General features: G+C 40.0%; 1 protein-coding gene across 6 annotated transcripts in view; it reads right to left on the minus strand.

Moving 5' to 3' along the window:
• kcnc2 (potassium voltage-gated channel, Shaw-related subfamily, member 2) overlaps window positions 1-17437 on the minus strand; it is a 97015-nt gene that overhangs the window by 5820 nt on the left and 73758 nt on the right. For 2 of the 6 annotated variants that reach the window (XM_073480827.1, XM_073480824.1), the window contains exons 2-3: window positions 5846-6779; window positions 1458-1628 (exon numbers count right to left, since the gene is read on the minus strand). In XM_073480827.1, coding sequence (XP_073336928.1) covers window positions 1458-1628; window positions 5846-6779 — 1105 coding nt within the window. Of the gene's footprint in view, window positions 1-1457; window positions 1629-5821; window positions 6780-17437 lie in introns of all 6 variants that reach the window. The other 4 variants (XM_073480826.1, XM_073480825.1, XM_073480823.1 and 1 more) reach the window with 4 other exon arrangements.

Consider the following 17437-nt stretch of genomic DNA (forward strand, 5'->3'; position numbering starts at 1 on the left):
CTACATAAATAGGTCATCCCTGCAGCACTCTATAGGGCAAGCGGACAATGCTACTCTTTTAATTCCATTTGCTTTACATATTTTAAGGCTAGCATCATATCATCATCATATTTAAGCCTTTTGTCTCTAGCTTATATGCGAGTCAACTGGAAACATTAAAAAGTTAACCAGAAAAGGAGTTTTCAATCAATTCATGATTTAATGTGAGTTAGCTAGCTACAGGTAAGAAACTCTGCCAGTTATATTGATCTCTTCAGTCAACAAATTCTATTCATTTCTCGCTTTTGTGTGGAATAAGACACTGTTTGAAAAATTGTTAATGGAAAATTTGCCATCATTATCATTTTAAAGTATGTGCCATACGAGACTGGAAAGATTGACAGGTAGCAACAGCGGGGCTCAGCAAAGGGTCAGTTAAAGCTTTGAATTTTGTTCTGAGGAAAACCCAATGTTTCCACTTACGCATGATTTTGCGTGTTTTGTGTTGTTATGAAACTACTAGAGTTAAATACTGTAAAAGATAGTATAGACATATAATGGTCAGTGTGTTATAATTATTTTCATTTGAATGTAATGCATATTAACTGGTGATTTGCTCAGCTAGTTTTTATTCCAAGTATCCAGTTGCAATTTTACAAATGAAGAAGTCAAAATGTTATGAGTGGATGGGATTCATATCTATTACTTGAACCACTTCAATTCCTCTATTTGGAACATCTTTTAAATATTTGCTGGTGTATCGTGACCTTAGGGGCAGATGATACACTGGGCAATTTATTTGGGAGCTGTAGATGGGCAATGAACCTGTCAACAGCCAAAAAAGTGAGACACGGGGTCAGAAATTTATTCAAGTGTTTCCAGGCAACAAGAAAACATGAATAAATTGTGAAGAAGCAACAGTTCTGAGTCAGCTGCATGGACACTGTCGATCCTCAGAATTGCCAAAAAAGTAGTGCTGCGTGTCACTGCTGAGAGCCACAACAGCAGATCCACAGGTTTACGTTACCTGAGCTGACTAGGGCTGAACAAACAGCCTTCCCCCCTCCAGGGATGTTGGTGTCCCAGTAACTAGGGATACGGATCAGCTGATGAGGATTTTGGCTGATGTCTGTGTTTTTAAGACCTTTTTTAAAGACATGTCGTGCTATGACATCTCTGTTTTTATGGTATAATATATCTGAAATATGAACTGCTATGTATGTTACTGCTATATCTTACACATTTTGAAAAATATAACTAGTGGTCACAGGAAATCCCTCTGAGATGAAACCCAACCCAGACTTATAGGTGATGACTAATGAATCAGTACTGATGCACAATAGCAAGCATGGAAAATAGAAAATACTGTATAGTTTTTAAGAGACTCTAACATAATGAATTCACCTATACTTTAAAATAGTTCTGTAAAGTTCAATTAAATCATATAGAAAAGCAAATGAGTTTCCACATGCAGTTACCTGTTTTTCTTAGCCCACCATCTGTAGGGCAGCTGTAGTCACTAGCAGCGAGCAGGAAGCACGTCCCCCCGCTCCGGCGGTCCTGTTCCCGGGTGCTGGACCTTCGCATGGGGACCCTCTCCTCTGGAGACATGGTCAGGTCACTGCCCCCGCTGCAGTCTGCTGACAGCACTGTGAGCAGAAAAACAGGCCAGGTTAGAGGTCTGATATATTTTTTACTGCTTTTCTTCAATTTATATAGCTGATAATAAGCTTTGAAACGGTAGATTCAGTAATACAAAGACAGTCTGAAGTAGTTAACTTACCAAACCATTGAAGCTTCAGACATGGCATTCAATAATTCCCTGATTTTCACCAGAGATACTAAATAATAAGATAATATGATAGTTATAAATTGTTTTAATCATATCCCTCCCTTCTCAGATACAAGTTGCTGGGCAACTAAAAGTACTTCTCTCCGTCTGGCTTTTAACCTTGTGAAACTTTAATGTCAGTAACATTTCTCTGCAGCAACCTTTCTCTGGTGGGAGTTTGCTTAAGCTTAATATTTCCACAGTGAATTCTTGATTTCTTCAGTTCAAGTCAGACGGATGGCTCTAACTGTGCTATAAAAACTGAGCTGACATGGTTGTTATTACAGTGGTAGTTACAAACTCTAAGTTAAAGGGGCTTTGTGGGATTTCTTCTGTAAGCTGATCATTAGTTTATGCTAGCAGACTCATTTCAAACTCACTCAAGACTGTCTTTGAAAATCTGACCCCAGTCCTTCACAAAGAAATCCACAGTCTTGCAGCATTAAACAACTTAAACAAAGTAACATCCACATGATTGTACAGGCATCTGAGAGAGACTCATTTTTCCTGTTACAATCTGCTCACATATGGCCATTGAAGAAGTGATTAAAACATGTAAATTGCTACAATTTGTTACATAGAGCCCCTTTAAAACAACTCTTTAAAATGAAATGTCTTTCTTATTGTGAAGAAATCATCAAATACAGAATTTAAATATTAAATCTACTAAATTGAAAAGACAGATTCTGATTTAAAATGAAAAGTAATTTAAAAAAGACGGCTAATAAACAGTGTTATTATCAAGGAGGAACTGATTAAACTGATAATTAACTGTAATTTTAACACCATCATTAGCATTAGCTAAAAATAAAAGTAGAAGTAAATAAATTCAAAATGTATTCAGTAATTTGTTTTTTACGTAAAATAAGAATACCATAAATGATTTATTATCACAAAATTTGAACACAAAAAGTATTTCTTCACAATATCTTCTTCTAACAGCCTGACAGTTTATGTTAAATCTGTTACAGCTGAAGTGTTAAATATACTGCGGTTGTATTGACTCTTGGGAACAATAGATGGGAAATGTACTTCCCAGTGGTATATTCTCAGTGGTATACAGAGTAAGCAGAGAAAGGGGGTTTGTGCGTCTGGGAATACGGAGTTTTAAGGCTGGGGGGATGGGGGTGACAGGGGAATAACAGTGACCGCAAACATCAAACAGCTGCCAACATAAAAAGCCTGCGCCAAATGTCACGAGCACCACCGTGCAGGTCAAAGGTCAGACAGTGTGTGGAGCTCCGGTGGACAGAAAAGACAGATTGTTTTCTTATGAGCCGATGAGAGATTTTGTGACAGTAAAAATCTATCTCTACCTGCCTGCCTGTTGCATTTGGAAGACATATTCAGTCATGCAATGAAGGAGGCCAGTGTAATATATTCTGCTCAGAGCGTAAATGTGGATCTGCATCCCCAAGCATTCCCCACAACGTCTCCCAGACAGGAAGTTACTCTCCAGAGATAGAAAATGCAGTGGCAGTTAACAACTGGCAATGTCCATTGTAATGATGGAATATGTCATGAATCACATCAGTGTGTCTCCTTTATGTGTTTTTAATAGTTTTTGGATGACAGTGGACGTCTATGGCACAGAGGGATAATGGCAGGCTTTGGCTGCAGAGACAAAACTGGTTAGTACTGTAGGATTAATTATTTTTTCTTTTTTATTAACAATCAAAAGCCTAAAATTAATTCATTTATGCAACAGTATATATATATATATATATATATATATATATATATATATATATATATAGATATATATATATATATATTTTCATTCATATATTTAACATTCTAGATTTTTTCTACTTTTTGTGTCAATTAAACAGTTATGACAATATTTTCATCTTGGAATGACATATTACACTAATATAAAGAGATGACACAGGCTTACGTGGGAAACGAGTGTAATCTTCATACACTGCGTATTGAAATATATATTTAATAATGTACTAGCAGTGCATTATTGAATATATCAAATGATATATTCTCTGTATATCAACAAATATACCAGTTATTGCTATTAGCATTAATTGTAAAAATAATGACATATTTTTCAAAATATACAAAATTTGTTTAAAGTAATGGATTTTCAAACACATATCAGTATCTATTACAAATGTATTGTCAAAATGAACATTTATTATAATTTGTAATATATTCTTGAGGCAATATTTTGGCTATTTTGGTATTTGGACTATTTCCATACATTCAAATGTATTTTTAATATAGTAACTTACATTTTTCAGTATGTGTCAATATGTGCTTCTTGCGTAACCTTTATATAAAGACGTTTTGAATTAAAGCTTTCATGTTAGTCTTATTTATTATTTAATTCCGGAGTAAATCCACATATACCTGAAGCTGGAATGCCCTCTTATATGTGACATACAGTAACAAAAATTAAAATTAAATGGGACCTTACACAGTGAAACATAAAGCAAGATGCAATCTAAAGAACATTGAAAAGGAATGTGACCTTGCAGACTGTATATTTTAAATAACCTCATAGGAAATCACACAGGCGACTAAACCAGATTGATTCTGTTTGCGCATCCAGTTGAGGCATGAATTATTCTATACTTATTAAATATAAGATTCTGAGACCTAATAAACAAATACACTGTGTAAAGCCCAGAGCATGCACCTGCCCTCAGGAACGCCTGCTCTAGAATTCAAAGAAAGTCAGTATACGGGGGTCGAGACTAATTTCCATCAATATCAGATGTAAGAGTAAATTACTGACACGCGCCCAGAGGGAAAAACAGCCACCTATGGTCTTAACAACAAATGAACAGTCTCTACTGGAAGAAAGACTTGGGCACGAGTACTCTGAATTCTTATCAGCATGGGTTATTTCACACAACCGTCTCCTACTCTCAATACCTTTTGCATTGCCTTCCTCATCACTGTGGCAACCAGAGATGGAGACTGCAGGACAAAAGAGTTCAGTCTTCTGCGAGGGAGCTGCTGTGGTGCTCCTGAGTCTCCAGGGGAAAAACATTTGTGGTCTCAGGGGGGAATCTGTCAAATGGCCGCTGCTTTCTACCTGGGATGAAGTCCCTCGCGAATTGTTGCTGTCACTTCATTCATAACACCATTTGGTGCAACCAGAACTTTACTACGGAAGCCCTAAAGGGCCATGCATTCATACATTTTATTTCCTCCGTTTTCCCGTGATAACGAGTTAATTTCATTTGTTTTCTGGAGATCTCGAGTTATTATCTCGAAATAACAACTTTCCAGAGATAACGGGATAATTTTCTCGAGATCTCGAGATAACGAAACTTTGTTTTCCCGAGATAACGATATAATTAAATCGAGATCTTGAGATAATGACTCTGGTATGATAGGCCTGAGATTATGGAGACGCCCGGGACCTTGTAGCTGGTCGGCTATGTAGTTAACGACGACATCAGGCTCACTTAGATTGCGCCGTCGATATAGCTGAAGCCTTGCTAACCGTCTTTTTAGATTACGCACACTAATGTGTATATTATCTGTAATAGCAAGGCATAATGCTATTTCAGCCTGTGTCAGGCCTTGATTGAAAAGATATGTGACGTGGGGATCGATATGATCCTGCTCCTCTGACATTGCTACACTGAATGATGTTTCTTGCAATGATTTAATATACTACACTATCATTTTGTTTTCTCAAGATCTCGAATTAATTATATCGTAACAAATGAAATTAACTCGTTATCACGGGAAAATGGAGGAAATAAAATGTATGAATGCATGGCCCTTTAGCCCTTCCGTACTTTACTACTGAGGTGTGGTTGCTGTGGTTGCAGAAGGTGACACTGTTGGGAATTAAAGCAAGCTGTTGTGGCTGAATTGGTTGAGAATAGGACTCTTAACTGGAGGACTGGAGTGGAACATATTATTACAGTATACATATGTTACTTATATTTAACTTCACTTCTTATTTTGCGTTTTTTTTTTTTTTCTGTTTTCTGTTTTCTGTTTGGTGAGGTTCAGGCATCAAAAATACTTGCACATAACCTTGGTGTGAACATATGATCTTACCTGAGCGGTTGCGTTCTAGTACCCTGCTCCCTTTGTGGTGGCACAGGTCACCTTGAGTGCTGTTGCAGGTAGTGTTGAGATCAGCTTTGCAGTAGGTGGGGGACCCTCCCTGCACCATCTGAGGGATGTGTTTCTTCCTCTTCTTGGGCAGCTTCTGCTTGGCCATGGCCAGGGAGTAGTACATCCCAAAGTTATTGACAATAACAGGCACAGGCATGGCTATCGTCAGCACACCAGCCAAGGCGCACAATGCGCCCACGACCATGCCTGACCAGGTCTCTGGATACATGTCGCCATAGCCCAATGTTGTCATGGTTACCACAGCCCACCAGAAGCCAATGGGGATGTTCTTGAACTTGGTGTGGACACTAGCAGTGGGGTCATTGGGCCTAGCGCCGATTCGTTCGGCGTAGTAGATCATGGTTGCAAAAATTAACACTCCCAATGCCAGGAAGATGATGAGCAGCAGGAATTCATTGGTGCTAGCCCGTAATGTGTGGCCCAGCACCCTTAGCCCCACAAAATGACGTGTTAGCTTGAAGATACGCAGGATACGAACAAAGCGCACCACCCTGAGGAAACCCAACACATCCTTGGCAGCCTTTGAAGAAAGGCCACTGAGCCCTACCTCCAAGTAGAAAGGCAGGATAGCCACGAAGTCGATGATGTTGAGAACACTCTTAACAAACTCCAACTTGACCGGGCAGAAGGTCACACGCACCAGGAACTCGATGGTGAACCAGAAGACACAAACGCCCTCCACGTAGGTGAGCGCAGGGTCAGTTTCAATCTCATACTGTGGGCCTGAGTCCGGCACGCTGCTATTCCGCACGAGCTCAGTCTTGTTGATGATGGTGTTGAAAGCCTCATGAGTCTCCAAGCAGAAGGTGGTGATGGAGACAAGGATGAAGAACAATGACGCAAAGGCAATAAACTACAAGAGAGGAAAAGAGAAAAACAGAAAAACATATGTTACATTTCTTATTGTTTGAACCTTGACGTTCTATACACTGGCTCAGGATACATCCACCGAGATCAATCCCTTCATTTACTCTTGTGGAAGAGAGTGAACTCAGACAAGTTTAATTAACTTGCATCAATTTGAATGGACTCCAGAGAGAGGAGCAATCTATTAGCAAGAGCAACAAATAAACACACACTCCCCCCTTGCTCCTGGTGGGAATGTAGCATGGGAAAGCAGCTGCAGTCAGATTTAATTTAATGCTGCTGGTATGTTGGGCAGTTGGCAGTAAAGCAAGTAGGAAAATGGTCAATCCAACCAAGCGAACATAAGACATCAGTGGGGAATTGGGAGAATTATTTTTGTGCTTTAGCATTTTGTGCATTTGTGTAAATCTCTTATGACATATCAAGTTATGTCAATATTTATTATTTTTACCTTCAATCTTAAATATTCTATGTATACATATTTCCCATATTTATTACTTTGTTACCTTCAAAGTTGCTGAATCAGACAGTGTCAAGTGTCAATGGAGGAATGAATGAGGCTGACGTTTGCCTTAATGTTTATCTGGCTAATAGTGCAACCCTTTGCTTTCCAATGTTGGCTAAACAGCTAGCTTGCTGTGCCTATGGCGTGGCATGTCATTATGAACTTAAAATGTAATATCATCTAATGTTAGCTAACACTGGCATTTTGACACCAATGTGGAGTTTATTATTGAACTTTAATAATTGAATAGTCTTTTGCGTGGCTGTGGTGGTTTACCATATTTTCTCAAATAGTGGCAGAGGCAAACAGGCTTTAACATCTTCCTTCCTCTTTGGCACATTGATCCTGTCTTTCTTGTATTCTGTTACAGTATTGTGTGGGTCTGTGGTAGAGAGGAAATGATGGTCTGCTGTTGTTGTTGAGTGTGTGTGGGTCTGACTTGCTGGCTGTTTCTTCTGTAGAATGTTTTTGTCAATCTATAATGGTTTCTTAACCATTCCTCACAAATGATAAAGTTCTTATAAAGGATATTGTGAGAAGTGATAACCCACTCTCAGTAAACTCTTCACTCATTATTCCCTTACTAGCTTTTTCTTATGTGGGAGGAGATGGTAAGCCCTGTCGCTCTGTCTATCAAGGATAGTCTTTGGCAGCAGATGTAAATGGCCTTTTTTATTTTTTTTATCTGTGACTACTCCCTCCATTAATGAATCTCATGAAAAAATGTGATTCCCAAGGTCAAGAATGGACTCTCTCTACTCTACTTCTTAGGTATTTGGCAATAAGGAGAATTGTGTTTGACCAAAATTTGATTATTGACAGTATTGTTTCGTTATTGACTACAACTCTCCCGTTATTGAGATGACCCCTGGCACATTTGGTAGTTAATTTCTGGCAAAGCCTACTAAACCTTTTTAACTACTGTGCTGATCCTCTTCTGCGGGACACAGATAGCTTTCACCACTACTAGCAACATTCTGTCATCTCCAACACTGCCTGTGATCATTTTTTTTCTGTGTCTCAATATAGAACACAACACAGGTGCTACACTGGTGGATTGGCTCCAAATGAAAGCTGTCTTTTCTCACTCGTTCCCCTTGTGTCTGGGCAGCAGTGTCCAAAGGCAAAGTCAGACGGAGATAGGGACATCTAAATAGCCCTCTTGAGTGCTGTTTGGTAACCCCTTCATTCATATTTACTGCCAACATGAAGGGATGGGTGGAAATAAGGACTTTTTATTAGGGCCCAGTATTCTCACCAGCTTCAGGCGAGGTGATAGGGAAGAGACAAGGTGAGGTCATGAAATAATCAATCCCATTTTCAGTTTTTACCCCATCACTCATTATCAGGTTCCTCCTTGCACCTCAGAACAGAGTTGCAAGGAGTAAAGGTTAAAATCTCCCTTATGAAATGGGACGATCCTTCAAGATCCTTCTTTGATGCCGTTTACAGAAACAGACATGAATGGACGTTTGCTATATGCCATCTTTTGCTGCGGTGATTTCTCTTTCATTACTGTGGCAATCCTTGCGTCACAATGTCATTTGCAATGATCTGATGGAGATAAAAAAAAAGGATGGATGCCCACAATTTGTTCACAGCTTCACACCATCAATCAAATGAAAAAGAACACTGCTTCATTACTTGGTCTAGCAGTGGCCAACATTAGCAACCCGTGCTCCTACCCTGCCAGTCTGCACTGATATTAGAGGTGCAGTACCAACTGCAGCAACTTTGCAGCTGGACTTTTGTTAAAATTTCGGGCAACACTGAAATCTGTCAAAATAAGAGACTGTCATGCACAAATCAGCAGAAACTATGTTACGTTAGCAAGTTAGCTACACAGACATTAGCAAAGCAAAAGCGTTTTTTATGCTTGTTATAAACAAAAGCACCATAATACATTGATATGACAAAAGAGTTGTCATCACCCGGAGTTTGAAGTGTGCCTTTGATAAACCTTCATGTAGACCTCCGATTCGCTCTACCTCTCTCTCCCAACAAGAATCGGGACTAGCTCTTAGCCTGAATGTGCAAAATGGAGGGATACAGCTAACCAAGTACCAACTGGATGTTACTGGTCACACTGTTTTGGAGCAATCTCTGGCACAATAAATCCCTTTGAGATTAATAAAGTTCTATCTTAAGCGGTGTACTGGGATTGGCCCAAAGTGTTATTGGCAACAAGGAATGTGGACATGAGAAGGGCAGTGAGCTGAGAGAAAACAATTTCCAATTTTATCACTATGACACTGATAATACGACATGAAGTACAGAATGCAGTACTATGAAGCACTATCACGCAAGTATGTTCTTAATTAAAAGGTCTGTAAAGAAAATCCCCATAATTATAAGTAACTTTGATCTTTGGTTGGTTAAATGATAGTGTGTTGATGCACTGCAGCTGAATCTGTATTCTAACAGTATTAGCTGATGAGTCATAAACAGATCTTGTTTTGTTTTGGTCTCGGTTTGCAGAGTGTTTATGGAACCACCTGTCAGATGCGGAGCTCACATCCAGCTTTTCCGCTGCCCTGGAAGAGGCACACGCTCAATCTGCAAACATCCACGTCTTTTTTCCGAGAGCTAGACGGAGCAGATTTCCACACATGCAGCCTACTATGCTCCTTCTTCCACCTTCCTCCCACAATCTCTCCTCTGGTGCGCTCTGCCTACTGAGCTCTGAAGAAGTCGTTTCACACCCTGCCTTGTTTTCGGATTGCATGACTCACACACTCTCAAAATATCATTGCCACTATTTGGGTCGCCCTGCTCCTGAACTGTGTGCGTGCGTTCACTCGACTGCTTTTAGCATGCGCTCTCTTCATGTATTATAAATATAAATGCATTTATCATTTTATAAGTGTGTGTGTTTGTCCTGCTCATTCACTGGCATGGTTTCAAGCCACAGCATGTTGCAATATGACAGTTGATATGGTTACTCAGCATCATTCAGCAGTTAATATACAATACAAGATACCACTGAATCTCTCTTCATAACTATGAGCCATTTTCATATTCACAAAATGTTCACACTTCAACACCTCTACTTTCGGCAAACGTTTTGTATTACTGTACTTTGCAGGTCTTTTATAAACACTGAACTTATTATTGCTGATAATATAGAAATTAGACTCTCTGTTTTTCCTTTTCTATGGATGATATTTTGTAGGCGGCAGCAAACAGGACACTATTTGTTGATCTCACTTGTAAATCTGTGCAGTAACACTATGCAGTGCAGTGTACTCTATGTAAAGGATTTCACTTTTTTTGACCACTTGAGAATCTGAACCTTTTACATAATGAAAATAATTATAGTCCCACTGAAATACAGGCCTTTTCACCTGCACGTCACCAAAACCACAGGCTGCTCTGTGCTGTTATCTTCTTGCTAAATGTAAAGTCTACGGGGCTATCGGACTTTATAAGTAGAAAGTTGTAGCTTGTTAGCATGCTAACTTCAGTAGATACTCTACTACATCTACATATAACCTAAATACTGTTGTTTCTTCACACTCAGTTGATGAAGTTCAGTCCATTTTTTGAATAGTTTTAAGTACAATTATTTTACATATTGTACCTTTTTATTTTCTACTTTAGAAGTTCCTTGTGTTTCAGAAGAAGTCATGGATGGTAAATTTCCAGATTTATAATCATAAAAAAATAAATTATTAACTCTGTAGCACTTTCACACCCAAACTGTGGAGGTAAGTAAAAAGTTTTATTTCTTCACAAACCATAACACTTTATCTCACCTTCGAAGGGGTGCCAAGCAGAATCAGCCAAAACATCTCTACTCTCACAAACAGTAAAAAATACGCTCACTTGAACTGTGCCACTGCAGTAATAGTGACATCGCTTGAGAACACAACTCATCTGTGTCGGTTGTTGGTGCTTACTATTATAAGACTGCCTCAAAAGTTAAACAAATATAGATGCCTCAGATTTAATCTATGGAGTGCTGTATTTTGAATGCAAATTTCTTAACACTCACACAGCCAGCTCTGTAAAACCATCCTGAATTGTCAGATGATGTGAATGCTCAGAAGCTGTTAACATGGGGCTGTTTCCTGTCTCTACTATCCATTCCAAAAAATGTTCATGCAGCATAAAAATAAAATTTGGCACTAGTTTGTCTCGTTATTGGTTAGAAATAGAAAAACCTTGCAACACATAACAACAAAACAATCCAAGAAATCGAGGTATAAGGTTGAGAGTTGTGATTAAAGTATTAGAGATGTTTTTGGGTGGATTTTGCGATTACTGCTCCTACTGCTCAACTCAACTTTCTGTCTATCTCAGCCCTCTCAGTGTCCTTATCTCTGCCTCCTTCACATCATGACACTGGCTGAAACTAACAGCTGGACTGCCTGAGCCTTTGGATGCTCGGATGCTGCGCCGACTAATGACAACTGCTGCCTCGTGCTGGGCTGTAATTTTGTCGCGTTCATGTCTGCAGAGTGAGGATATATCATGTTCCCTGTGCACGCCGGCCTGTAACAGCTGAATCATGTCACATTAAGCGGCAAATGCACATGCATGCAGGTGCACACACTGATACTCCTGTTTATACGCACACACACACACACACACACACACACACACACACGGCCTCACAAGGTTATTTATGACAGACATTAAAAATGCAAAGGTGCTACTCTACCATGTGATTGCAACAGGCACATGCTTCTCCACATCCTGATTTCCAGCACACACACCCCGCATGCTAAATACGTACTGGTCTTCTATAAATCGCTCTTTGAAGGCGGCGCGGGGCGGATGTAGCACAGACGGTCCATCTCTGAACAATGCAGATCTAATTTAGCCCGAGGACTCGTCTAACTGCTCAGCCATCCTTTTCATTACATTTAAGGCTTTTAGCTTCAGAGTTTCTCGCTCATTGCCGCAGCTGATAATGGCCAAGGTGGCTGTTGCAGAGGTCAAACCTGTGACCTTCATATCCGGCTCTCTCTCTCTCTATAGATATACATATATTGGATTGAGCATTCGCATCCATATGACTTCAATGACACCATCACCTTTGCTAAGGGCAAAGTGGATTTGTAGCACATTGCTGATAAGATAGGAGCAGGTTTGTTCTGTCCAATTAAGGGTGGGTGGTTTCCATCACTGGTGTCACATTCTGCCATGACACAGTCATAGCATATTAGAAGAAGAAACATTTTTATTTATGTCACATATCATACAATTACGACTTGTACTCTGCATTTCACCCATCCCGAAGGAGCAGGACCAATTCCAGATCTTAGCCAGTGCCTCGGTCAAGGGCACTGACTGGAGGATCAACCTAATTTACATGTTTTGATGGTGGAGGAAACCGGAGTGGCCAGATGAAACCCACGCAAACTCCACAAAGAAAGGCAAGGCCCTTACAGGATTCGAACCCAGGACCTTCTTGCTACTGTGGGGCCAACCAGTGCGCCACCATGCTGTACAAAATAAAATAGTGTGCTCTGCTGTGGCTGCGATAACATTAAATTGGCTAAAAAGATACTCATAGAACTAAAAATACATCCAGTAACTACTGTTTCCCTTGCTAACTCCAGCTTTGGTGACACAGACATTTTTTTGTGAGGGAAATGTCCCCACAACAACTGGAAATCTCTAATAGGCTGTGTGCACGCTAAACATTTGACGTTGGAGTGCTGAACGTGGGCCAGCAACGTAAAAATCAGGATTCGCTTCAAAACCTAAGCTCATGGATGGATTGTTGTAAGTTTTGCCATTTTCCATCCATTAGTAATAAGTATTAAATATTAATGGACAGTAAAGAGGAATTGTGTGAACGTTAAGCCGAGTTTGAAGCCAATTAAATAACCAGAGTAGTAGGTTAGATGTGGGAAACTGTTGTGTCACGTTGCTCTTTGTGTGAATCTACTTAACACTGCATTGCAAGCTCAGCTGGCTCTGTTGTTAAAGGGGTGCTATGCAACAGTTTGTAGCAATGTGCAATTACATGTATTAATCAGTTTTTTATTGGCCATATGTGAGCAGGTTGCTACATGACATGACATAAGACCTTCCTTGTCTCTAGTTGCCTATACAAGCTGGTGGACGATTTCTTTTAAGTCATTTAATGCAGCTGGACTCGAGTCAGATCTTACCCGACAGTCAAAAGGATGTGACCTAATGCACTGCTTCATCTCAGTGCCTCTCTCTGCTCCGCTAAGAGAGCAACACTAGCTAACATTAGTTTAGAAAAGGAGTCCGCTAACATAAATTAATAACCAGCTTCCAGCACAACACAGAAGTTTCACAGAGCCCCTTAAACGTAACACAAAAGCTCTCTTTGCTTCGTGTTCCTCCTTCAATATGTTTGTCTGTTGGTGCTGTGTGTAACTGATAGACAAGCCCTGTGGTACACTGACTTTGCACTTACTTAAATATACTTTGGGTTTTCTACGAATAAATGCTGCTGAGGCCTATACCTTATCTTGTATTGCTATTTGAAGTTAAAGGGGCACTAAGTGGTTTTGTAGAAGAAATTCAAACTCAGTATTTACCTCATTCATATTTACAATATTAATGAGGTAATGATACAAACTCAGAAATATTTATTTTTTCAATTAAATAAGCTGTTCTCGGAGGGAAATAAGGTCCACAGAACACTGTTTGAAGCTGGAAAGGTGGCAGGGTCCGCCTAATATAAACTTGTGTTTATTTACTTTATTCCATCCTGAAAACAAGGAGATTTTGTTTATTTAGTTTGTTTAGGCATAAGTCAATCAATATAGATCTTTCTCTTCTGATTAAAATTGGTTTCCAAAAACTACATATTTCTACATTTTCTTTCTTAAGATTACATTGAAAAAAGGTAGAATCATGTTTAAGTGGAGTGTCCCTTTAATTTTTCTATTACTGCGACATAACACCGTCATCATAAAAACAAACAAACAATAGTGTGACATAAAGTTTAGGTCATATCTCCCATCCTTATGTCCAACACGTTTGTATTACAGATTGTCATGAACAGTCAGTCTCCATGGGCAACTAGCAAGGCATTATATTTTGTATTGCTCTCAGTGTGACTGAGATACCGAGGCTCTTTTTTTCTCCCTTTACAAGATTTGCCGTTCATTCTTATTCACTATCCACGACAATAGGCTAGATGATTCACAGTAAACACAGCTAACATAAAACCTTCATTTTGTTTCTCCAGTTTTCTCTCTCAGCATTATTCCATTGTGCTCCAGTTGAATGTTTTCATATCAGTGCTGCATCACATTAAGCTCAGTTTCCTATCAGTCACTCGACACCCACAGGAAGAGCAGGAAGTCTCCTCGAGGAAAGAATCAATCATAAACATGTTTCTTTACACACGCTGTTATCACATCCCCGCTGCGTTAGTCCTCGTTAGCGAGGGAGAGCTGGGCGGGATGATAGCACATGGCACGCATTTCAAAATAACCGGGGCTGTAAAGTAGATGTAGACAGCTATAAAGAAGACATACTGTTACTCTGACTGACAGCCATATTCTTTAGATGCTTCTTTTCGTAACTTTTTTTTGGACGTACTATACACACAGAGCAAGTACTTAACAGAGTCAGTCAGCAGCCCTATCACCACCCCGAACACTGATGGGATATGATCGCTGTCACAGTCCTGAAGCAGGGAGGCCTTCCTCATAATCACATCATTTTTCACAAGACACGTCTGCCACTCCCTGGAACTCTGCCTGTCGCTGGCTGAGGGAAGAGACATGAGGAAAATGCCAGATCAAACAGCTTCGATCGCACGATCCCCCGGCGGATTACATCTGCCACTCGGCCCCGGAGCGAACCAGAGCTGACGGGCCAGGACGCTGACACTGGAGCTGTGCAGCCTCAGGTTGGAGACAGTAAGTGATACACCGGTATGGAATAGCTTGGTGGTCTGCAGGTTACAGTGGATGAATGGGCCTGTCAATTTATACTGATAATGTGACTAAACTGCAGCCTCTGGTCAGTTTATATATGTTATGCCATATATTTCTAGAACCTACAACAGATTTTAGATGGATTAAACTGGAGTAGATCAATTGAGCCATTAAAATAGGTGAAGACCGAGATTTGGACCTTGTGAAGCTCTGCTCTAAAATGCTCTAGCACTACTTTTGATAATCCAAAAAGTCTACTGGCTGTTTTTTTCGTATAAAAACGCCAAAACACACGAACGCTTTGTGATTTTGATCAATCGATTCAAAGATAAGTGATAAGAGGGAGGTGATTCATTAGCCTCAAAGCTTAACACGTCCGAACTGGACAAAAAGGATGGATCCAGCTGTCAGAACCAAACCCTACTAGAGCCACAAGTCCAATTGGTTAAAAATGTATCTAACCTTGAGCCAACTTTACCTTGAGAGGCTGTTGGGTAAATCGTGTGTCCAGCTAGTGATAATCAAACTAACTAAAACTTGGTGTTTTACCAGCAGCGTTCACTTCTGTCACATCCCCACCTGACTGTGACTGACGGAGCTGTTTGTGCCTCTTTTTCCCACTTGTGTTCTTTAATCCCTTACACTGCGATGTGCTGCTCTAAATAATTATTGCAAATCGAATGTACAATGTGATCCAATCAGTGTCACCTGCTGAGCTAAATCAGGCACATCTTGAAGCACCTTGTCTCATTATCAATTTACTTACAAGATGATGGTCTAAAGAGCCCACTCACTCCTTAAATATGTGTTCTTGTGTAAATTAGTGCATCTGCTTCTTTAAATTCTTAAAAGTTGAATGAATTATTTCGCTAGCAAAGGTTTGTTTGTTTCAGGAGAGATGGGTCGCCTTAATTTTCATGCGCTCATCACAAAAACAACCATATACAGTAGTTTGACTGTGAAAGAGGCTTATCACAACCAACAGTTACGTTAATTGTCAGGCAGCGACCTCTAGTGGCCATTGTAATTGTTAAGGCAGCAAAGGAGGAAGTCAGGTGTCATGGTGTAAAGAGTGACCATTCTGCTTGAGAATGAGGTCCTGACTTTCATTCAGGAGGCGGCTGTTTGTGTGCCATGTGAAGCCAAAAGTACATCTCGTACGTGACGTCACCCCCTAATATCATGTAATTTATGCATGTAGCATACTTAAGTTCAGAACTGAAGTAACATGGCTATTTTAGCCCAAACCACAATGTTTTCCTAAACCTAACCAAGTAGCTTTCGATGAAGGTCCATTTGCACACAAGTCAACCCCAGTCCTACTACATCTAGCTAGCTAGCATACAAACACAATCAAATGGATGACTCACATTGATGGACTATTAGCGAGACAAAGCCTCTATCCCTGTAGAATCTACTTGCAGGCCACTTACAGCAGTAGTTGCACTTAGACGGAATCAATATTGCATATTAATTATACGTGCCTCTTGTGGAGATAAATGCATCTTCAAACATGTGGCTAGAAGGTGCCTCCTGAGGTGTTTTCTCTGGTGCATTCAGCAGATTTTGCAGAATTCGTCTTTAAAGTGTCATTTCGCTCAAACCCACAAGAAGCACTGTTACCGGAGGACCTGACCGTTCAGCCACCTATTGCATCTTTCTGACACGTAGCGTTCATTTCTGAGAATGTGCACAAATTGACAGAGGATACGCGAGTCAGCCATCATTCATATGTGAATGCGTTGTTAAAAGCAAGTATATGCTTCCCCAATACAATGTAGGTCAATGGAATTTTAATTGCTGAAAATGTTATTCAAACAGTGTAATAACAAAACGTCTTTCTAGACACAGTTTATTTACTTTTGGTATTTTAAACCAGTAATTGAGAATAGAAATATTGAGTTTGCAAATTGTTTGGCGGCGTATATTACAGTAAGAGAAATTTGCTGCCAAGCTTGAATCTGATTGTTCATGTTTTCATGCTGCAATGAATCTTAAATGAACCCTTCCAGTATCTGAAATATTCTGTGGTGAATCCTGGTAGCTCCAGCACTCGCTCAGAAAGCTAAAAATAAGAATGACTCTCATGGGTCTCACATTTTTTCCGTGCATCCCTTCATCTGTTGGCACAGCAACACGTTGGATGGGCAAACCTTGGCATCCTCCCACTGAAAGATCCCCCCCCACACACAACCAGGCAGCCCATCACTCTGCTCAGGCTCTGTTTCAGAAACCGCCCTGCTGGCTTGGCCAATCAGAACA

Source organism: Pagrus major, chromosome 14 (genome assembly GCF_040436345.1).
Source record: "Pagrus major chromosome 14, Pma_NU_1.0".
NCBI lineage: Eukaryota > Metazoa > Chordata > Actinopteri > Spariformes > Sparidae > Pagrus > Pagrus major.